The 24521-nt window shown below is 43.5% G+C and overlaps 1 protein-coding gene across 1 annotated transcript in view; it reads left to right on the plus strand.

Moving 5' to 3' along the window:
* The first annotated feature begins 1123 nt into the window (after positions 1 to 1123).
* The window catches only part of NSUN2 (NOP2/Sun RNA methyltransferase 2), a 42689-nt gene continuing 19291 nt past the window's right edge, over positions 1124 to 24521 (plus strand). The window contains exons 1-12 of the mRNA XM_083360626.1: positions 1124 to 1349; positions 1764 to 1924; positions 3046 to 3150; positions 3700 to 3805; positions 4996 to 5067; positions 5910 to 5994; positions 7167 to 7359; positions 8860 to 8934; positions 10751 to 10881; positions 14282 to 14355; positions 15113 to 15243; positions 23509 to 23605. Of these exons, the coding sequence (XP_083216752.1) occupies positions 1179 to 1349; positions 1764 to 1924; positions 3046 to 3150; positions 3700 to 3805; positions 4996 to 5067; positions 5910 to 5994; positions 7167 to 7359; positions 8860 to 8934; positions 10751 to 10881; positions 14282 to 14355; positions 15113 to 15243; positions 23509 to 23605 (1401 nt within the window). The 5' untranslated portion in view covers positions 1124 to 1178. The remainder of the gene's footprint in view (positions 1350 to 1763; positions 1925 to 3045; positions 3151 to 3699; positions 3806 to 4995; positions 5068 to 5909; positions 5995 to 7166; positions 7360 to 8859; positions 8935 to 10750; positions 10882 to 14281; positions 14356 to 15112; positions 15244 to 23508; positions 23606 to 24521) is intronic.

The raw sequence follows: 24521 nt of genomic DNA on the forward strand, positions 1-24521 counted from the left end.
GATATGTTTGAATTTGGCACAGTCCCATCTGATCTTTTTGAAAGAGAAAAATAGCAGCGACTTCCAACTTTTCTCAGTGCAGTAAAATACAAAATGTATTTACAGCCTCGGCTTTTTACTTATTTAGTAAATTCAGTAAATGTTCGTAAAAGAAGTATAATGTATAGCAATAGAACTAGTTGTAATTATATAATTCATTTATGTTGACAGGTATCAAGCATATGGATTAATATTTATTAATTTTATTATTTTTTTATTATTTTATTACTATTTAATATAATTTATTATTTAATATAATTTCAGTACATAAATCCAAATATTGATTATATAATGATTGAAAATGTTTTATAATTATTATAATCTCATTCATGCACTTATTCATTTTGTCCTATACACCCTTCAGATAAATTGAATTATGTCATGCTAAAGAAAGTTTTGTATCATCCCAAAGTTCAGGTGACAAAACTACAAAACCATAAAATGATAGTAAAACCCTTCTAACAAAAATATGGGAATGGAAAGTATTGTTCCTAAAGGATTGCATTGACAATGCATTGATTTGGATTCCTACACAAAGACCGCGGTTCGCTTGGCCTATAATCGTAGGACATTATTTATTTAATCAGGTGTGCAGGACAAGCCCTATGGACATCCTATATTCACAAAATACACCGACATTAACATACAAACCTCAATGTTAAAACAAAATACCAGGACAGTTAAACAACTTCATTCATCACTTCCACCTCAAAACGAGCACTCAATTCCGTGACCACGATTTTCACTCTGCCAAATGACATAAAAACAGTACAACGTTGAACAAGGAAAAGTATAACCTACTGATATCTACTTCTATCAGAGTCTATTAGTACTGAAGAAACTTTTTGGATGAAAAGAGAGAGAGAGAGAGAGAGAGAAAAATGTAAGGTGACAGTCTTTTGGAAAAGCACCTTTGGGACAACCACGACCTGGATGATTGAGAATCTCCACAGACATTAATTTACCGATGCACGCAAACCTGGATTGGAGTGGTTTGATTTCAGATCACAAAATTAATTTCCGAAAGGAAGTCGGAATACGGAGGTTGTTGGAGACGGGTGCACACGTCTACCACTAGTCTGAAGAACAGAATACCGATAAGCGCCTGCGCGGGATTTACACGTTCGGCCTATGGCTGAATGGGGAGTTTGCTGAACCGACGATTTGACCGCATTGAGCGTGCGGTGAAAATTCTGACTTCGGCCTTGGGCCTGTTTCGGCCCCAAGCCTTGTGGCGGCAGCGTCCGGGGCTTGTGATGGGCCGCAGACAACGCCGAAGACAGCAGCAGAGCCGTGAGGGAGGCTCCCAGGTGAGTTGGGGGCCTTAATCGCGGCGAGCTCCCCTTTTTGGCCGTTCCCGGTGGGGAAAAGGCACGGTTTTCCGCAGAGCTCGCAATTCTGTTAAGTTTTGGCCAAGAGAGGCTAACTCAGGAGTCTTCAAACGTGGCCCTTTTATGACTTGTGGACTTCAAAGCCCAGAATTCCTCAGCCAGGCACGCTGGCTGAGGAATTCTGGGAGTTGAAGTCCACAAGTCATAAAAGGGCCACGTTTGAAGACCTCTGGGCTAACTGGCCATCCGGCTACCTTGTTTCTTCCGCTTCTGCGGTCTTGATACCTCAAAGCCCCGCGTGGCTGTTCTGGGCCGATAAAAGAACCCCGAGGCGCTTCGCTCGTGAGAACAGGACTCGATTGAGGCTTCCCCTCCTCGCTTGCTTCTCCCCAGGGCTGGTCCGATGGTGGCTATCCGGACATCGTGAAGGAGAACGCGTCGTTTGAACACTACTATGGGCAGCTTGGCATTGTGCCTCAGGAGGAATGGGAGAGCTTCCTGGCCACCCTGCGGGAGCCTCTGCCAGCCACCCTGCGGATCACAGGATATAAGAGGTGAGCAGCCTTTATTTGCTGTCTCTTGCCGGCAAAGGGCTCGGCACTAAGTTCACCTTGGTTGATGGGTGAGACCTGGTTAGCATCTGGCTGGGGCACCGCTAGGGCAAGGGTAGGCAACCTTGGCTCTTTTATGACTGGTGGACTTCAACTCCCAGAATTCCTGAGCCAGCCATGCTGAAGGGAAAGGGAGAGGTTTCCAAGCTGAGCCATGCTGGCTCAGGAATTCTGGGAGTTGAAGTCCACGAGTCATAAAAGAGCCAAGGTTGCCTACCCCTGCCTAGGGCATATTAGGGCTGTAAGAATTGCCAGAAGAGAAAGTAGAAATGCCTCTGAAGAAACCAATGCAAAATTGCTTTCACGTTGTTGGGGTTTTTTTGGAAAAGAGAGGGTTAACATGAGATGGCTAGCGATAAAAATGAAGGAATATATTTCTGTTCAACTGAAATGAGATGATATCTCACCTTGCAGATTTGGGGAAGATGCCATGTGTGTTTGTGTGGTGTGCATGTACGCTTATTTTAAATATTTTATTTAGGGCGCTTAAAGGAAGTTGGGGGGTGATTTTTCAGACTGTAATTTGGCTTTTCATCTAAAAGTGTAGTTTGTTAGTTTATATCTCTTTATGCAGTATGTCGATTCAAAGGCAGAAAGAACTTTCAATCGTACTTTATAGGCACGTGTACTTTTTAAAAATACATTGTGTGTTTCAAAATTGAAAAGTAAATAGAAACATGACTTACAAAATAAGATATGTTTGGGTTTTTGGGATGACTACACTGTTTTGAAAAATAAAGGAAACAAACTGCACTTGACAATTTTGCTAGATTGTGATCATCACAGAAAACAGGATATAGCTGCAAGAGCCTATTTGCAGCGAAAGGATCTCAGATTCAGAAATCAGTAGCAGAGAATTGTGACAAAAGGAAGAAATCTGGTGATTAAGTGTTGTGATAATTTGGAATTCAAATTGAATTTTGGGCAGCCACAGAAATGTATGATGTGCTTTTCATATTATTATAGCTGAAACTCGGTAAGATTAAGAATTTGGCAAAGTTGAAAAGTAATTTGGTTAGATTGTGATTCACCTTCCTTTGATTGGGTTTCTTTTTATTGTGCAGCCATGCCAAAGAAATTCTCCGTTGTTTAAAAGAGAAATATTTCAAGGAGATAGAGAATCTGGTGGTAGATGGTCAGAAAATTGAAATGCCGCAGCCATTAAGCTGGTAGGTTTGCATATAAAGTTATTGAGTGGTACAATAATTATTAATAATTTATTTTGAGTATTAGCTTTGTATAGATTGCATATATTTGAAAGTAGCAATATGTTAAAAAATAATTTCTGGCCAATTCATGGACAAAATGCGCTTATTTATTAGAACGCACATATATTTATTAGGCTTATCTTAGATATCATAGTTTGTATACTGAAATAACGGAAATTTGGTTTATGTCTGATGTTAAAAGATGTCTGAATACTTTAAGAACTAAGAATTAGCCAAAAATCATTTTTTAAACATTTATTCCTTGCAGCAATCAATGCACTTACTCCCAAAAACAATAGCAATTTGCTTGCCTTAATTTTTTTTTTCATTTTCCCATCTGTAGGGAAAAATTAAGCAATTAATTTCCCCCATAACGTATTTCTTTTAGCACATTAACATCAATGTTCATAGGTACATTGAAAGGAATTTTTGTGCATTCATTTTAAAATGCAGTTGCAATCTTTTATGCCAGTACAGAGATTCTTTATTCAAAATGCTTTATTTTATTAGGTATCCAGAGGAATTGGCATGGCATACAAACCTAAACCGAAAAATCTTGCGGAAATCTCCACAGTTAGAAAAATTTCATCATTTTCTTGTTAGTGAAACTGAATGTGTAAGTATTAGCTCACTTCATATGATTTCTTCATATGATTTCTTGCATTCAAGAAACTTTTTATTCAGAGTTTGTGGGCAAGCTACCTTTTTTCATGTTTCTAATACATTTGGAATAGGAATGCTACTGAAGTATTTCTTTAGAAATAGTAAAAAAGCCTGCATGTTATTTTTAAATCCTAACCCTGTGAACTGTGATTCAAATTTGAAAAAAAAGATTTTGTTCATATTAGTACTTTAATATCTTACATTTCTGATTACCAAACTATATAGTAATATAGCTTGTTCATAGTAGGAGATAGCCTTGTTGTGAATAATGCTTCATTAAACTTCATTTTTGAGAGTTTTGCTTTGGGCAGTAATTATAACAATAAATTGACTTTGAGACAGGGTTTAATATTGGGAACATCCATAGTCTTTTGAACTACTATCTCTATATACTATATAGAGTCAGTTTGTTCTAGTGATTAAGGCACCAGACTAGAAAGGGGGAAAGCATGAGTTCAAGTCTCACCTTAACTATGAAAGCCAGCTGGATGACCTTGAGCTAGTCGCTTTTTTTGGCCCAATTCACCTCACAGGGATGTTGTTATGGGAAAAATAGGAGAAAAGTATGTTGGATATGTTCACCACCTTGAGTTATTTGTAAAAATAACAAAGGTGGAATATAAATAAGAAATGAACAAAAATATTACCGTACATGCAAATTGAGGCACTGGAAATGAATTTTCCACATCCTTCCTATTGTTCAAAGACTAAACCTTCAGCATTCAAAATACAAATTAATGATGCCACTGAGTAGATTGAAGACCTGATACCTGTGACTTATGAATTAGTTGTTCATGGGGGTTGATTATGTATGGATATTACAATGAAAAATGATCATATTGTATAAAACTTCATTTCTGCTCATTTTTATTTTAGCATCTCTACAAGTTGAGCTCATCTCTTAATCATTTTGCAGAAACATCCATATAGTTTTCCTTGGAAGTATATGGAAGTTTTAACCCCCTTAGATATTTTTTTAAAATTGACGAGTCTAGTCTATAACTTTGGAATGTTTTGGAAGTTGCTTGTTCGGGGGATTATTTTAAATTTAAGATATTTAACTAAATTAAGATTTATATTTTCTTCTGTGTCTATAAATATAAAATGGGAGTGGAATTGTACACTGTATTTATTTTGTTTTAGGGGAATATTAGTCGTCAGGAAGCTGTCAGTATGATCCCTCCATTGCTTCTTAATATTCAGCCTCATCATAAGGTATTCTTGAATTGTGATCTCTGAAATTATTTTGCAGAAAAAGCTTAAAGGAACATACATATTAATACTTAAAACTACACATTTATATTGAATATCTTTTCTAATTTGGTTAATCAAAATTCATTGTAAAAGAATATAATGCAATGTAGCCTTCTCTGTGCTTTAAATATTTAAAAATAAAATTTTACTCTTATCTTTTCCCTGATTTAACAGTTTCATTTTTATGTTTGTATTATCCATGTGCTGGAACACCTTCCATCTGTCTTCTCCCAAACCTTTAATGTAAAAACACCTATTACTACCTTCCTATCTTGCTTTATGTTCCAAAAGACAGGAAAAAAAATGTGGCCCAGAATCCCCCCCCCCTTCTCACCTTCTTTCTTATTGTTGGCTTTTTCTGGGTAAGGGTTAGGATGAGATCATAGAAGAAAAAAAGCAGTGTTCCATACGTTTCTAAACCAGGAGGTTCAGACACATATAATAATTCTAATCGGTCAAATTATTGGGTGGTCTCACAGTATTTTGGTCATTTTAAACATGAAAATATGTTGATTCTATAAACATAAGTACAGTAGGTGCTTTTTAAAGCATACTTGAATTTCTGTGATTCTTTTTCTTGGAGATAATTATTTTCAGCTTTAATGACTAAAGCAGAAAGCCTATACTGTAACTGAAAAATAATGTCTTGAAGAATTTAATATTGACTTGCTAGATGCAAGACTCTTAATTCTGTAAGTTTTCTTCCCAAATCTATCTACAAATACTGTTGTATATAAGCATATATGCTTTAAGTTTCTTAAATAATATCAATAACTCTCTGTTAAACATCTTAATCTTGATAGATTCTAGATATGTGTGCTGCACCTGGATCCAAGACTGCCCAGCTTATTGAGATGCTTCATGCAGACATGAGTGTTCCTTTTCCAGGTAAGTGAAGGAAAATCTTAATTCGATAATCCAGATTGAAGTAGCATAAAAGGAGCTGTAATAAATACATTTTAATTATGGTGTTTTGAAAAATGCAATTAGGCTTATTAAATTGATTATGGACTTCCTCTTAAAATCCCTTCATATTTCAACATTGATCTTGCACTCGAGTTAATTTAATATTATGTGATTAGTTGATTTACTCACCACTAATGTGAGTAAACATTTTAATAATGTTTACTCACATTACTAAAGCCAGGTGTGTGTAAGGGTGATATAAAGGGAGACTTAAAAACATATCATGTTAGATGATAAATGTTGTGGCTGTCTTTTTCTGTAATAAAAGACTGGTTGCTATTTATTCAAGGAATTCACCTGCTATTCATACCTAACATATTGGGCATCCTGTCATATACATTTTAATAATATCAGAGTGTGTGCATGTGTTCATTGTTTTCAATATTTGTTCGTGCTAGATCTAATTTGTCATTTGAGAATGTCTTATGGATGGTTTATCCACATGAAAGTACAAGATTTAGAAATTTGTTAAATTTTTGGTTTTCTCCAATTTGTCACCATTTTTGGTGTATACACATTTTTCTGTAAATTGTGGGAGTAAACTCCTTTTATGATTTCCTGGTCCATTTCTTTCCTATCCATATTACTATATTGATGCTCTCACTTTTACTATTTGTATACTGTCTATTTCATTCGACTGGCACCTGTATCCCTGCTAGCACTCTAATACCCTATGGAATAAAAATGTCCTAAATGTTTGGATATGGCCAGAAGTCTTTATACCTTGTACCTTTAGGTGTGTTTGGCTTCAGCTTGGCTGGCTTTCAGGAAAGCATTAAACTATACTTTTTAAATTGGTGTTTCACATCTAGTTTTGAATATTGGATGCCCATCAGTTGTGCTTTAAATTTGTTTTATAACAGAAATGGCCAAAGTTTGTTCCATGCTAATTATTTTGTATCATAGGTCCTCAGAAAAGATAGTATAAAATGTTATAAATTAAAGGTAACTGTATAAAATAATTAAGTTTTCTTGATTACATGTAGTTAATATTTTGATCTTATCTGGACTAATGATAATTGAAAAAAGTAATTCTTCCACCTCCCAAGTGATGATTCTCTTTTAACCAGAAGATTTTCCATTTTTTTTCCTAGAGGGATTTGTAATTGCAAATGATGTAGATAACAAACGTTGTTATCTGCTAGTTCATCAGGCAAAGCGGTTGAACAGTCCTTGCATTATGGTTATAAATCATGATGCCTCAAGTATCCCTAATATACAGATCAATACAAATGGGAAAAAAGAGATCCTCTTCTATGACAGAATATTGTGTGATGTTCCTTGCAGGTAAGTTAAACTATGTTAAACTTAGGCTGTAGCATACTTTTCTAAAGCTAGTTGTTAAGACAGCAGATATTTACACCAAGTTATAACTGAAGAGGAAAATTGGTACAAAATGTTCTATGGATGGTACAGGCAATCCTCATTTAACAATCCTTATTGGAGCCAGCAACCCAGTCAACTACAGGTGGTCATAGCTTAATGAGGTAATGAGCCATGGCGGTGCAGTGGTTAGAATGCAGTATTGCAGGCGAATTCTGCTGACTGCCGATTGCCAGCAGTTCGATTTTCACCGGCTCAAGGTTGACTCAGCCTTCAACCCTTCCGAGGTGGGTAAAAAGAGGACTCAGATTGTTGGGGGCAATATGCTGACTGTAAACTGCTTAAAGAGGGCTGCAAAGCACTGTGAAGGAGTATATAAGTCCAAGTGCTATTGCTAATTGGAACTGAAATTTCTGTTGCTAATCAACGCAGTCATAAAATGTGATGTCACATGATCTCATTACTTAACAATGGCAATCCTGGTAGTCCCCAAGTTGCCATCTTGAAACAAGTTGTTTAACAAGACTTTCATTTTGCTAAAGTGACTGGGAAAGGATGTACTTACGAATAAAAAAGAAATAGTGACTACACCAACCTGATGAGTATCATAGACATGTATTCTGCGTAGGACTAACCTTGAAGAGTTTTTGGAAGCTTATAGATAGTCTAAACTGCAGCTGCACAAATAATTATGCCTGAATCTTTTAAGTCTTTTAATCAGCTGCCCTGGTTGCCAGTAGGTTTCAAGATGCCAATGTTTGTAGGACTGCCTGTCTCCTTTGCCCATATGGTAAGATTGTGACAGGGTTGGCATGCTTTGCATCTCCTCTGTTAAACAGTGTCATCTTGTGGGATTAGGAGATTTGCTTCTTAGTAACATTTTTCCCCCTGAACCTGCTTGCCTTCAAGAAAGCTTTCTTATATTGCTCTTTTTAACTTGTAAGTCACCCAGAATTGCACAGAGCGCTGACCATTGAAATCCAAGTTATAAACCAGTTGGTTAATCAACACTAGGATGAATTGCTCTGTTTCATTTATTTCGTGTCAGTTAAAATGCACTTATGTTTCTAAGCAAGCCTAAGCACTTATAAACACTACAAACTAGTTGAGGGATTAAGAAGGAGGAAATTAGAAATCTTGATGAGCATAAGGCTGCTTAACTTACATCATGGGGAATGGTATTACAGTTAACATTGATATGAATACTTTTATATCTTGTATCTTTAAAGATTTAAGTTATCATCAGTGTTAATAACCCCTAATCATTGCTGTATAAATACTACTGTACGCATATAAATATCACTTGTGTTTTACACTATATAATAAAATAATATTAACTTTGAGAAATCAACTTCTTAAAAATGCACTACTGTAATTTCAATGTATTCATATAAAAATTGCAACTAGCTCAGAATGCGTAACTTTCATACTGCCTTGGAATTAATGTGGAAATGTCTCTTTTAGTGGAGATGGAACCCTGAGAAAAAACATTGATATATGGAAAAAGTGGAGTACACATAATAGTTTGCAACTACATGGGTAGGAAGATATTTTATTATACATTTCTTTTTCAATTTCTGGAATGAAATTAAGAATTTGATTAATGTCTTGACTTTTTTTTCTATATACAAGAATAAAAACTTGGATTTTTTTGATATTATCATTCTGTTCTGTTTGGAAAACTCCAGCCTGCGGATTGCGTGGCCAATTCTCCACATAGATAGACAATTTTAGTGTCAGAGTCTCCATAAGTACCGTAAGTTGACATAAAAATATGCCTCATTTGCATGAATTGCCAGACCCCCCCTTTTTAGAAAAATATTCCAAGGTATATACTTTGGATAGATTTCAATTTATTTTTATTTTTCCGATTCCCCATTCCACCCCAGAAGCCAGACACTTTGTTCTAATATTTTTAAAGTGGCCATTTAAGCTATCCAATCTGCTACTCAGTGTAGCCTATTTGCATCTTCGGCAGATTACTCTCCAGTCTTTGCTTTGATGTATCCAGCTAAGGGAAGGCTGGCACTTCTCTAATTAGTTGTGCCCCCAAACTTCCCTTACTGCTATAAATTTTGGCTTTTTAAAATTTAAATCCAGTGTACAGTGTCCCATACTCTTGACCATTTTCTGCAAGACATATATACTTTTAGGTATTTAAAGTGTGCTATCATTCCTTAGTTTTTTCTCAAGACTAAAAACGCCAGCCTTCTTCAGTCTTTCTTTAGAGAGCTGTTTCTTGGCCTTCATGCTCTTATTATTTCCATTTTGGCTGAATTCTTCTTAGCATGGTGCCAGAAACTGGACAGATTGCTTTAGATGAAGCTTGACCGACACAGACTAAAGTGGAACATTTTACTTCTGATTGTTTGTAACTCTGCTTCTGTTGATCCAGTCTAAAACTACATTTGTCTTATTCTGCAGCCATATTACACTGCGATTCAGTTTGTAATATGTTGTTCCAAGATTTTCTACACGCTTTACACTTTATCTACTCTTTACCTGTGTATTTGATTTCTGTTTCCTTAAACGCATAACTTTATGTCCATTATATCGCATACTTTTCATTTTGATATTCTAACCCGGGGTAGGCAACCTTGGCTCTTTTATGACTTGTGGACTTCAACTCCCAGAATTCCTCATCCAGCATGGATCAGCTTGGAAACCTCTCCCTTTTCCCTCAGCATGGCTGGCTCAGGAATTCTGGGAGTTGAAGTCCACGAGTCATAAAAGAGCCAAGGTTGCCTACCCCTGTTCTAACCCCTTTCCCTATATGAGGGATGGACATTCTGAATGGCTGTATGTGACCCTTACGTTACATTGGAGAACAGTGGTTTAATTTCAGCAGTGGTTTAACAAATTGATATAATTTTAGTGGCATGATTTGGAGTCATGGGTGGAATGAATGTGGCTTCTGTTCAAGAAACCTCCCTTTTCTATTTCCACCCTTTCAATCCCCCCACCCAATAAAAAAAGAAAAGAAAAATCAAGCAAGATGGATTGTGAAATGCTTTATTGAATTCAACACATATATTTATATTTACTACAGAAGTTTACCTACATAGTAAAAATGAGATCATTTTAGCAAGGTTTGTTTCCTGATAATTCTCTATGGTTTTTTCTGGTAGTTAGGACTGTGTGTTCAATATACTTACAGCCTGATTGTTGTTGTTTTTTATCTGCTCCAGAATCTTTTCATGCATTGATTTCAGAGTGAACAACTTGGTTCGGTTCTTACCTGCCGCAGAAAATTAACAGGACATCTGTAACATCAAGGATGCAAACAATATAATTAATTTCTAATTTCAGATTTCATGCCCTGATAATTAAGTGTTGAACAATATTTTCTACGCAGACTACAGCTAAGGATTGCAACTCGTGGAGTCGAACAGCTGGCAGAAGGAGGTAGAATGGTGTACTCTACCTGTTCATTGAATCCTATTGAAAATGAAGCTGTCATTGGTTCTCTGCTGGAAAAAAGTGAAGGTGTGTATAGTTTAAAGGAGAAAAAAAAAGAATTGGTATTTTAATTAGGTCAAAAAGAAAGTAAAGCTTACTCTTTTGGCCGAACTTGCAGGGTAGCATGTTGAATGAATATCTGGGTTCATATTTTTATGTTGGAATTCTAATTTTAATCTAGCTGCTGCTGTCTCATCTTTCTAGAAATTATAGCTGATTAAATACAGGTGGTATGATATTTCTTTTCTGATTCTAGTCACAGATGAACCATGCTGCCCCTGCAGGAACTGATTTACTTATTTTTTTTTCATCCCAGATGTTTTTAAATGTCAGAACATAACCTATCATAGTTGCTAGCTGGTCTTCACTGTTTAAATGCTATTCAAATGTGTTATTAAAAAAGCTATATAGATTCAGTGTGAAAACCTTATATCATGTTCACTTTCTGCCTCACCTTATTTTTTTGAGATAACATACATACCAAGAATAGTTTGCCAGTCCACAATGCTTGTTTCCTTCATGGGTGTGTTTAAGGAACCTTCATAATTTCAGTATATTCTTTTTCTTGACAATTTGGGTCAAAGTTTTAAAGATTGGTCAGAAGTATTTAATTTTTCAAGGCATACTAAAGATTTGAACTGAACCTGTGAACAATCAAGAAAAAGAATCAGGAAAGAATGGGTAAAAAAAATAAAGTTCAAATAAACAAGGGATTTACAAATCCACGGAGGTTTAATTTTCCAATGAATCATTAACTAACTAACTGAATGTATTATATCACTTTAAAAGACAAAACACTACAAAATTTAGACAAAGTGTGCATTTTAGCAACCAGGATCAAAACAATATGAATCACTGAATGAGATTATGAGCTACAGTAAATATATCCATATAATTAAAAGTAGATTCTGATTTTAAAATTCTCTAAAATTGAAATTGAGTCTAAGCATAAACAGTATAAATATTGTACATGATACAATCCATCAGTGATTAAAGACCAAAATTCAGCAAATATGGTGAATAAAAGAGAGAGAAAGCAGAGAAATCCCTGATATAATAAAGTAAAGGAAGCACCAGTGGCTTCTAAAAGCCATAGCCATTGATAGGAATTTTGCAGCCTTACCTTCTAGAATTGATCACATAAAAGAAGAGCAGCAATCTCATACAGGAGCCATTAAAATTACTGACAATTACAGCTATGAATTTTGATCATCATTGAGTATTTAAGCATTTTAACAGCACACATTGGTGCAGAGTCATCCTTCTTCACCTTTCCACAGGAAAGTGTGGCTTTTACAGAATGTTAGTGTCTCTGCTAATTGTCATCCTAATAGATATTTCTCCGTTTGTGTCAGAATAAAGAGCCTCCTACAAAGAGCATGTATGATATTAAACAAAGAGCTACCAGTGTGTTGGGTTTGGAGGGGGAAGAATTATGAGAAGTCCTGATTCTCTGTTTGAATATTTAAGTCCCAGTTTTCTGGTTCAGTTTAACCAGGTTATGTAACCAAGGGAGAAAATGGCATTGAGGAAAGGCCTCAGTATGCTAAGTCATTGTTAATTTGTTGTAGAGATGGAGGTCAAGGATATGAAGGCGGGCGCAGCAAACTGCCGGCCTTAGTATCTTCTTCCGTGTGTCATGAGCTCATTCCAATTAGCCTTGCCAAGCACTAGGTAGGTAAGAGAGACTCTGCCCTGGCTTGGATGATTTGGATGTTCTCTAAGATTGACTAGGGAGTACACCAATTAACAATGCTTTTGCTGTGCGTAATTTCCTGCTTGTTAAACTGTATGAATACAATAAACTCTGCGTAGGCAGACAGACATTTTTTAGGACACCCTGCGATGAGGAGTCTCTGAATCCTACATTTTGGCACCCTGAACAGGGACAATAGACTTTTAAAAACAAATTAATAGGGATCATAAATCTTTAAAGACAAACAAAAGGAACCTCCCTCCGGGGCAGCAACTTTCAACATATTTACCTTCGTCTGGAATAGACCCCAAGGTGCACCTTCGTCCTAGGGACCCCTCAGGGGTAAGTATGGGTTGCAATGTATCTCATTAGCAGCAGCAGCAGCATGTAGAGGAACTTACCTTCCTGCTACAAAAGTCAGGGCTTAAAGCACCTGTGGCAGAGATAAAGAAGCTCATAGGAGAGATAGGGAAACATTGTCCTTGGTATCCGGAGCACGGGACGCTCCGTTTACAGAACTGGGTAAAGATAGGGCATACTTTACATCTAGAACCCCGGGCTCCAGTTCAGATATTACATCTATGGTTTCAATGCCGTCAAGCAGTGGAAAAAATTGACTTTGATGCTTTGGCAGGACAGCAATTGACCACAACACCTCCACCTAATTATGATCAAATAAAAAATTTTTCCTCCAAAGTTACCTTTAATTGAACCTTCAGCTCCTCATGAAGAGGTTAATTTTTCTGCTTCTTCACAGCCATTGTACTGTATACCCCCATAAGGCAAATTTTAGAGGAACAATTAGGAAAAGGGGGGGGGGATGTAGAAGAAATTGCTGACGGGTCTGGTCTCTTTGCTCCAGTTGATGTTCAGATGGTTTTACCAGCTGCTACTTTACAAATTTCTTACCAAGCATTTGGAAAAGTACCTGTTTCTGGCAAACCTCATCAAACCTTCTCTAACATCAGGCAGAAGGCTACTGAGCCCTATCCTGATTTTGTTAATGGATTACAGGATATAGGAACAGTCTTTTATCAAGCCAATTTATTGGCAGCCGCTTTGTCACAAGGCAGCAAGCCTCAAGGAAAGTGTTATAACTCTGGAAAATCTGGTCATTTTAAAAAGGAATGTCGAAATCCAGGGGGGCGCATGTCTGCAGCATCTCGCAGCCCTTTCTATCAGAGGTTGAAACCAAAAGCAAGTTTTTTCTTCTGTCTTTTTCTTTTAATCTGGCTCTTTAGACTATTTGATTCTTTTGTCGGAGGTGAGGACACCTCCCACTATTTGTCTCTTTAGGAAAGAACCATGCCTGTTTAGCAAGGTGAGGTGGAGAAGGGAAGTTTCCCAAAAGACTTGTTACTGGCAGAATTGAGTCAACAGAATCTCAGTTGAGCCCCAAAGAGGATGCAGACTAATTCTAACTATATTAAAAGATGTTATTTTCAAACTTACTTGCAAATTTAAGAGTGACAAGATATGCTTTTCGAGGCTCTTATAAGCAGCTGTCTCTTTGAGTTGACCAGTTTAGGATTATGGCTAATCCTAACCTCAAACCATGTATTAAACTGTAACCTAAGAATTATTTGCAATACAAATTAAGTTCATATCAGATTTACTTTGAAGATATGAAGTTATTCTAGATATCGAAAAATACTTTCACAGCTATTGATTAGCCAGTCAAGGGACTTTTCCAGTAAAATGCATATAATGTTGATTTGTGTTTTTTTTAAGGTGCCTTAGAACTTGCTGATGTCTCTTCTGAGTTGCCAGGTTTGAAAAGGTTGCCAGGCATTACAAAATGGAAGGTAATTTTAAAGAATTACGTATTGTATTTAGGGATTTATATCAGGTGTGAATAAACTAAATTTCCAAAAGTAAATAGCTTCATTATTTATCCAGAATGAAATCATTGGTCTGAATTGCCCTTTTCAAATCTCATTGAGGTTTATTTGGAGCTCAGGCATGCTGTAAACATTTATGCTTCTGCTTTGGAAAGCCGGTTTGGTCTAGTGATTAAGGCACCAGGCTAAAAAGGACACCATGAGTTCAAGTCCTCCTTTAGCCATGAAAGCCAGCTAGGTGACTGAGCCTGTCACTCCCTCAGCCCAACTTACCTCACAGGGTTGATGTTGTGAGAAAAATAAGAGGAAGATGTGTTGAATATGCTCGCTGCCTTGAGTTATTTGTAAAAATGATGCATGAACCAAATAAAAATAAAAAAATTGTGATCTGCCCCCCAAAAAGAAATGGGGACAGAGAAGGCCTTTGGTCATTTATATAAAATACTGTGGTGGGTGAAGAGAATGGGAAGCATCTCTTAGCTGGAGATCTTTTAGCAATAATACCACCAAGAGGGTATATTTTCTCAAGATATTTTTCCCCCAGACCAGTTTAACCATATTACAAGGCAACCACTTACTGTATAATTTATTGATGATCCTCAGGTAGTCAATTGGCCCTTGTTACATTTCAGCATTAAGTTTCATGAGAGAAAAGGAAGAGTGCTGCTTTGATGAGCAGATTAATGGTACGATTTGAAAGACATTATATTTTCTCACCTAGGTAATGACCAAAGATGGTAATTGGTTTGAAGACTGGAAAGAAGTACCTTCCTGCCGGCATACACAGATCCGCCCCACAATGTTCCCTTTAAAAGATGAACAAAAACTGAAAGCATTACATTTGGAGCGCTGGTATGTAAAGTTGTCGTCATGTTTGTAAGATGGTGTTGAATACAAGTTCATTTTAAGATTGCCACGTATGTTATGTGTCCAACTGGGAGATATACAGTCAAAAATTAAAATCTAGAGATGTATTGTAAGGGTTTAATGAAGTCCTGCAGTATCAGGAAGACTTATTTCCAAATTCTTTATTAGTACTGCAAACAATTATCCACATTAAGCCATTTAACAACACAGTAATCAAAGATACAATGGTTGATAGCATATTTTATCCTTGGCAATACAGCATTTATCAATCGTATAATAATGTTAAAACTGATAAACAGGAAGTTGATATAATAGTAGTTTGGTCTCCTGGATACTCTGACAGAAGCAAAATACAAGAATTCTGTAGAGTTGTACACAATCAGTTTCTATCTCCTCTGAACCATAAGGGCAAATTCATTCAGATCAGGGAATTTTGAGTTATCTCCTGAGTAGAATTGCTGGTAATTCATTATGCCATACCCAAAGGTCCTTCCTCAGTTTAGAGAAGATGTAAAGGTAAAGGTAAAGGTTCCCCCGCACATGCGTGCTGTCAAATCCTCGTCTATGCCGGGAAACGCAAGCCAGCAGGAAAAACATGACGTAGTACGGATGACTGCGAGAGTACCTTTACTAGCAGGATCTCCAAGCAATTGCAAAGTCAGCGTTGGGAGCCACACGCCCGCAACGCACCTTTTATTCCATACCTGTAACTAGGTAGCAGCCCCACCCCTAGGCCCCACCCCTCCCCCGCGCAGACCAGCATCCGCCTGGCCTGCGTAAATACTCCACCCCCCTACTCCATCAACCCACGCCCAGCTCCCTTCACCGGCACCGTGCTTCCCAGCGTGAAGGTAAGTACAAGCCCACCCCCCTCCTAACATCCTGAGCGTGCTCCCCGCCAACACTGCAACTCCCCGCGCCACACCCATAACCCCCTGGCAGCCTCCAAAGTCCGGGCGCAGCTGTTCAGCACCCCGCGTTGCTGCCGGCATGCCCGCAGTAACAGTCACCGGGTCCGTAAGACCATCGCCCATAGCCACAACCGCCAGGCCGTCGTCAGCTCCAGAAAGTGTTGTGGTGCTTTTGCGGTCGTCCGTAGCTGTTCTGGGCCGTCGCTCAGCTGACCGAGCTGCGCGACCGTCAGCGGGCGTCCCCGGCCACCTCTCAGCTGCTCGAACGATACGGGCCCCGGCAACAGCTTCCGCCCGCCTTTCAGCTGACTGTGCCGACGCGGACCGCCTCCCGGCTGGCTGCCCCGGCATGGCCTCCCTGTAGCCGCTCACGATTGCCTTCGGCCGCCTCTCAGCTCGTAGCACGGCCGCGGGTCCGGCACTCGCCCGCCGGACAGCTGGAGGACATGGGCACGACTGGGCTCTCGGCGTCGCGCGGCCACTCGCCCGCCGGACAGCTGGTGAGTGTGGGCGCGGCTGGACTCTCGGCGTTGCGCGGCCGCTCGCCCGCCGGACAGCTGGTGTGTGTGGGCGCGGCTGGGCTCCTGGTGTTGCGCGGGCGGCTACAATCGTGCTCCCCTGGCTCCCTCCGAAGTGTCGAGCCCGTAGGGCTTGACAGTCGGCCCCCCTCACCAAGGCTCCTCCTGGAAGGCAAGACACAGAATTTGTACATGCACCAAGAAAAGCAGCAGAGTCCCCCCGACCCTCTCCCGAAGGCTTACTGGGGTGTGATCGATGGAAAGCCCTAACCAGCCGAGGGGCCTGAACGTTTGGCTCTGCCACCCACGACGCCTCTGTAGCTGGATACCCCTTCCATAGTGCCAGGTATTGCAGCTGCCCCCTCCGCACCCTGGAATCCAGAATCTCCTGAATTTCATATTGCCCATCCCTCACAGGCCCTGGGCCCACTGTCTCCCCCCGAACAGGAATGGGAGCTGGTTTTAGCAGGCTCCCGTGGAACACGGGGTGCACTCTGCCCAGGAACTTGGGCAACCGGAGGCGCACCGTGATCGGGTTGATGATGTGGGTGACCTGGAATGGGCCTATATACTTAGGGCCAAGCTTCCTGCTGGGTATCTGCAGTCTCAAATATTTCGTGGACAAATACACCCAGTCCCCAACCCCTGGGGTGTAGAATGGTTGGCGCTTCTTGTCTGCTTGGTTCTTTACAATGCTGGCTTGCTTGTTCAGTGCCTCCTTGGTTGCTGCCCATGCCTTCCTGATTTGCAGCATCCATTCCTGAGGTTGACAGGGGGAGGGCGACCCCTGGTCGCACTCGGGTACGGGAGGGAAATCGTAGCCGGACACCACTGTGTACGATGGGAGGCCAGTGCTGCTGTGCACAGCATTGTTGTGGGCGATTTTTGCAAACGCCAATAGGTCGGCCCATTCCACCTGCTGGTACGAGACTTAGCTGCGTAGATATTGCTCCACTGCGGCGTTGGCCCGTTCAGCAGCACCATTCGTGCAGGGATGGTACCCCGAGCTTAATCCCTGGGACGACCCGATAAACCGGAGGAACTCACGCCAAAACCTGGCGGTAAACTGCACTCCCCGGTCCGAGATAATGCGTCTAGGCGCTCCGTGTAAACGGTACACGTGGGTTATAAACAGCCAGGCCAGACGCCGGGCCGAAGGCAAGCCCTTCAACGGGACAAAATAGGCCTGTTTGGAAAACAGATCAACCAAGGTCCAGATAACAGTGTACCCCCGGCTCTCTGGCAGGTCCACGATGAAATCCATCCCGATGTCCTGCCATGGTCGGCTAGGGTCCGCCACTGTCTGTAAAAGCCCTGCTGGTTTCCCAGGCTGGGGTTTGGCCATAGCACACGTGTGGCAGCGCCGAACATAATCCTTGACCTGGCGCTTCATCCCGGGCCACCAGAACTGACGCCTGGCAAGGTGCAGTGTTTTTAGGAACCCGAGGTGTCCGGCCTGCTTGGCATCATACCTGTAAAGTACAGTCTTGCGCATGGTCTGTGGCACGTACAACTTACTCCCGTACCGTGCCAAGCTGTCCCGTCGAGTTAGGAGCCGCGGGTGCTGCTGCAACCAGCTGTCCCCCACGAGAGCCTCTTTCAGCCGCTGTACAAGGTCATCCACAACCTTGCTCTGTACAGCCCGCACCACCTCTGGGCTGAGAGGAGGGATAAGAGCCTGTACCACCTCCTCCCGCTGGCTGTCATACTGCGGAAGCCGTGAGAGGGCATCCGCCAAAAAATTCCTCCCCCCTGGAACGTACTTCAGGGTAAACCTGAACCGCCTGAAATACAGGGTCCACCGTACGTGTTTGGGAGACAACCTACGTGGGGATTGTAGGGCTTCTAAGTTCCTGTGGTCCGTCCATACTTCGAAGGGCTTCTCTGCCCCCTCCAGGAGATGCCGCCACGTCTCCAATGCCCACCGAACGGTGTAGGCCTCTTTTTCCCAGATAGCCCAGGCGCGTTCGGTGGCCGATAGCTTTTTGGACGCGTAAGCACAAGGTTGCAATGCGCCTTTACTGTTGTGTTGCAATAGAACAGCTCCGACTGCCACATCGCTAGCATCTGCTTGCACAACGTATGGCGCTGCTGGGTCGGGATGCAAAAGTATGGGTTCTCGGGTGAACAAACCTTTCAGGGTCTCGAAGGCCCGCTGACATTCTATGGTCCACGCTATACGCAACCCTGGCCGTGGTTTCACCGCTTACTTTTTGGTTTTAAGTAAGTCTGTTAGTGGAAGAGCTACTGCAGCAAAAGATGGTATAAATTGGCGGTAAAAGTTGGCAAACCCCAGGAAGCTCTGTAGTTGTCGTCTGGTCCCCGGGGCTTGCCACTGCAATATAGCCTCCACTTTCTTTGGGTCCACTGCAATCCCAGCCTCCGAGACCCGATAGCCCAAGTAGTCCAGACGAGAAACGTGAAACTCACATTTTGACAGTTTCACATACAACCGTGCATCTAGGAGCTTCCGCAGAACCTGCCGTACAAGGGCAACGTGCTGGTCCATTGTCTCCGTATATATCACGATGTTGTCAAGATACACGAGCACCCCCCTATACAAGTGTTCATGCAGAACTTGATTTATTAGTTGCATGAACACGGCGGGGGCCCCCTGGAGTCCGAATGGCATCACACGAAATTGGTAGCTGCCCAATGGGCAGTTAAACGCCGTTTTCCACTCGTCTCCCCTCTTGATACGCACCCGATAATAGGCTTCGCGTAAGTCCAACCGGGTAAACACCCTCCCTTTAGCCAGGTGGGACAACATGTCCTTCATCAAAGGCAGTGGATACAAATGTTCAACGCACACTGCGTTGACCCCCCGGTAGTCCACACAAAGACGCAGCCCCCCGTCTCTTCTCCCTAAAGAGAACTGGTGCTGCCATCCGCGAACGAGCAGGTTGTATGAACCCCCGTGCAAGGTTCTTGTCAATGTAACTCCGGAGTTCCGACATCTCCCGCGGGGTCATGGCGTACATCCGGGGCTTAGGAAGTTTGACCCCCGGCTCCAGCTCGATTGTGCAGTCCGTCGGTCGATGGGGAGGCAGGAGATCGCATTCTTGCACACTGAAAACCTCGAGGAATTCAGTGTACTCTGGCGGCACTTGTACCTCCGCCCCAGCCCTGCAACTCTCCTCCGGCTTCCCTGGCGGGCCAGACGTGCTTGGCCGCTCATGATCAGGGGGCTGTGGCCCAATCCCTAGGCGCAGGTGTCGACAACCCCCCTCCCACCAAATGGTCGGCCCCACCTGTCCAGCCACGTTAGTCCCAGAATCACCTCCTCCGTCATGAAGGGCACCACGATGAACCGCAACCGTTCCCAGTGCCCCCCATATCCAGCCGCACGAGTTCTGTGACGTGGGTGATAGGCACCCCCCCCAAAAGAGACCCATCCACCTGCTGAAAACGTATCGATTCCTCAGCCGTACCACCCCAACACCCAGTTTGGCCACCACCTTCCGGCTAATGAGACACCTCGTGCTACCCGAGTCAATTAAAGCCTTAAACTCCATCACCTCCCCCGTGGCGGGGTTTGTTAACGTAACCGGGACTGAAAATGGGCAAACCGGAGCACTTACCATGGGGTCCTCCTCTGGCCTATCGCCATGCTCGTAAAACTCCACATTCACATCGATGGCACTGTCCTCCGTCTGGCCGCTTCCCCCTGGTGTTGACTCCACAGCCTGCCGAGAAGCCTGGGTACGCTCTGTAAAGCGCCCGGGAGTTGCGCTCCTTGCTGGGGTTGCTGCTGCAACCACCCGGGATGCGGGTATAGGGCAGGTGGCCACGCGGTGCCCTGGCTGATCGCATCTGAAGCAACGCAGGACCGTGGTGGCTGAACGGCGGGACCCAGTGACGATGGTGGCGGCTTCTGCACCTGGCCCTGCGACCTCAGCGGGACCTGACGGGAGTCTCCTATGGCCCGCACACGGCATTGACAAACCCGTAAGGCCACATCCAGCTCGACCGCGACTCGCAGCCACTCTTGAAGCCTAGGAGGGATCCCACGGACGATACAAGCCTGTAGGGGATAATCGTCCAGCCTGGCCCGAAAATGGTGGACCAGCATCCTCTCCGGCCATGAACTGAGCCTGCCGGCCACTTCTCGAAAGTCCTGCACGTATGCCGTAGCTGGACGGCCGTTCTGCCACAGACCAACGATTTCAGCCTCCGCTCGGTGCGTGCGCGTCACGTCCTCGAATCGTGTACGCAGAGCTTCGAGGAGAAGGCCAACGTCCCCCAGCTCACGGGCACGGTCGCCGTAGAGGTTCGCCACCCAAGCCGCTGCCTCCCCTTGTAATGCCGTAGTGACAGCCATCACCATCGCCCACTGGGATGTATACAAAGGACCGTACTGGTCCAAATGATGGATGGCTTGTCCGAGGAACAGGGCCAAACGATCAGGGTTGCCGTCAAAGGTCACGAGCAGCGGTGGTGGGCCCCAAGCCGCGGGCCCTCCCCATGGACCCGCCGGGCCTCCCAGCCTCTGTGCAACCCCTGGTTGTTTTCACCCCAACACCCCTGCTGGTACAGCACCCCCCGGCCTTGTTCCACCAGGCCCTGCGAGGCCCAAGTCGGGAGCAGCCGCCGGTCCCGGCGGTGGAAGACCTGGGACCTGCCGGGTACCAGGGGCCTGCGGGGCCCGGAAACGGGGACTCGCCAAACGGAACCGGGTTTGACTCCTGCGCTCTGGGTCGGTCCTGGTTTGCGTCCATCTACCGGTCTCCAGGTCGGTATCAGTAGGGGTCCACGGCCGAGGTTCTCCAAAATGGTCCCTCAGGATGTCCATGGTGTAACTGCCAGGAGCCGTGGTGTAGCTCCACTCCTCTCCGCCCTCATCAGTGGCACGACGCTCTCTCCATTCCCAGAGGGACCCCTTCCCTCTAGATGGTTGGTTTTGTCCAGCCACTGGCTGACTCAAGACAGGGCTGAGCCACCATTCCCCAGGCTTCTCCTGGACAGCCAGTTCCGGAGCCTCAGCTCCCTTTGGTGCTGGTCCAAGGTCCCGGACCTTAGGCCGAACCACTGGTGGGGCCTCTGCCAATTCCCCCACCTCAAGGGGCACAGCAACCCCAGCTGGCTCCTCCCCTCCTGCCACAGGCACACCACCTTGAGTCCCCTCAGCCATGGTGGCAAGCAAAAAGCAAGAGCCCAACAAAAGGAGCGCTGTGCTGATTGAACGCTGACTTACTGTCAAATCCTCGTCTACGCCGGGAAACGCAAGCCAGCAGAAAAAACACGATGTAGTACGGATGACTGCGAGAGTACCTTTACTAGCAGGATCTCCAAGCAATTGCAAAGTCAGCGTTGGGAGCCACACGCCCCCAACACACCTTTTATTCCATACCTGTAACTAGGTAGTAGCCCCACCCCTAGGCCCCACCCCTCCCCCGCGCAGACCAGCATCCGCCTGGCCTGCGTAAATACTCCACCCCCCTACTCCATCAACCCACGCCCAGCTCCCTCCACCGGCACCGTGCTTCCCAGCGTGAAGGTAAGTACAAGCCCACCCCCCTCCTAACATCCTGAGCGTGCTCCCCGCCACCACTGCAACTCCCCGCGCCACACCCATAACCCCCTGGCAGCCTCCAAAGTCCGGGCGCAGCTGTTCAGCACCCCGCGTCGCTGCCGGCGTGCCCGCAGTAACAGTCACCGGGTCCGTAAGACCATCGCCCATAGCCACAACCGCCAGGCCGTCGTCAGCTCCAGAAAGTGTTGTGGTGCTTTTGCGGTCGTCCGTAGCTGTTCTGGGCCGTCGCTCAGCTGACCGAGCTGCGCGACCGTCAGCGGGCGTCCCCGGCTGCCTCTCAGCTGCTCGAATGATACGGGCCCCGGCAACAGCTTCCGCCCGCCATTCAGCTGACTGTGCCGACGCGGACCGCCTCCCGGCTGGCTGCCCCAGCGTGGCCTCCCTGTAGCCGCTCACGATTGCCTTCGGCCGCCTCTCAGCTCGTAGCACGGCCGCGGGTCCGGCGCTCGCCCGCCGGACAGCTGGTGAGTGTGGGCGCGGCTGGACTCCTGGCATTGCGCAGCCGCTCGCCCGCTGGACAGCTGGTGAGTGTGGGCGCGGCTGGGCTCCCGGTGTTGCACGGGCGGCTACAATCGTGCTCCCCTGGCTCCCTGCGAAGTGTCGAGCCCGTAGGGCTTGACACGTGTTAGTCGTTTCCAACTCTAGGGGCCGGTGCTCATCTCCGTTTCAAAGCCGAAGAGCCAGCGCTTGTCCGAGGACGTCTCCATGGTCATGTGGACAGCATGACTAGACGCCAAAGGTGCACGGAACGCTGTTACCTTCCCACCATAGTGGTCCCTATTTTTCTACTTGCATTTTGACGTGCTTTCAAACTGCTAGGTTGGGAGAAGCTGGGACAAGTATCAGGCGCTCACTCTGTTATGCGGCACTCGGGATTCGACCCACCAAACTGCCGACCTTCTGATCAACAAGCTCAGCGTCCTCACCCACTGAGCCACCGCATCCCTAGGGAAGATGAGAGATGTTAATTATTTGATCAGCATTCACAGTGCCCTTGAAATCTAGGTTGTGCTATTCCAAGGAAATACAGGTGCCATGCTTACTGAATGAAGCTGTTCTGGGATGGAAGAGGCCACAGGTCGGCTGTAATTGCTGTTTCAGACCCTGAGTCCTCTTTAATAAGATACAAGCAAACTAAAACAAGCAAACTAGTTGCACAAAATCATGCAAAGATTTGATAAATGTTTAATTTAACTAAAGTTTTTTTTTAAAAAAAATCATTTTCTGATCACAGGTTTAACTAGAGCTCAATATGCCTATTGATACAAAATCCATGTTGCTTATCTAGTTTTAGAATTTTACCACATCATCAGAATACTGGAGGTTTCTTCATTGCTGTATTAATTAAAAAATCTCCGATGCCATGGAACAAGCGTCAGCCCAAGGTAATGTTTGGTATTATTAAAAACATTTTTCAGTATGTTTTAAAAGGACAAGATTTTAGAAATACCATGAAATAATTACGAATTTCGAAGAGCATGCTTCATAGGAAACTGCTTTTGGAACTGGATTCCAGCTGAATATTGAAGTTTGTGATGGAGAAAGATTAGAAACTGTCTACTGAAAATTCTCCTGAAATAAATCCACTGGGCATTCTGAGTCCTTGGATGTGCTTTTAAGCAAAAATAGGCAGATTTAATCCAGAACCAAATATGATTCCCTTGTCTAGTCAAGCTAGATTGTTAAGCCTTATACAAGGAATGAGTCTTAAAAAATGGTGATTCTGTTCCCAGAAAAGTAACTAGTACTTCATATTTATTTTTCTTCATGCAGAAAAACATTGCCCTATTTAGAGTATTTTCCCGCATGGAGGGCATCCCTGGTTCATATTTTCTCCTTCCCTTTATTATAATTTACATTTGTTTTATCTGGAAGTGCTATTTCATAATTATTATTTATCTAAACAATAATTTGTCAAAGATTTTTTTTTTGTTTTGTTTTGTTTTGCTTGTGTTGCAGCAAAAGAGCAAAGGAATGTATGGCATCTTCAAGGCTAAGAGGTTAATTATGACCTAGACTTTTGCAGGTCTGAGTTCATTTCATCAGATAGTTGTCAATTTCAGGAAATGGGATTCAGGGAAAGCTTAAAGCTTAATGGGATTCAGGGAAAGCTTAAAGTTGCAATGTAAACAGTAAAGTAACAAGGAAATAGAAGTGGTTTTAAGTTTTAAAAAAACAACACCTAGACAATTGAGAACTTGAATGTGTGCAGAATAGCATTCACAATAGCAATGCTGATTGTGTTATCAACAAACACTACTGTATTGTTTTGAAGGATTTCTTGTACTAGTTTTGCATACA

Source organism: Vipera ursinii, assembly GCF_947247035.1.
Source record: "Vipera ursinii genome assembly, chromosome: 3".
In the NCBI taxonomy this organism is placed as follows: Eukaryota; Metazoa; Chordata; class Lepidosauria; order Squamata; family Viperidae; genus Vipera; species Vipera ursinii.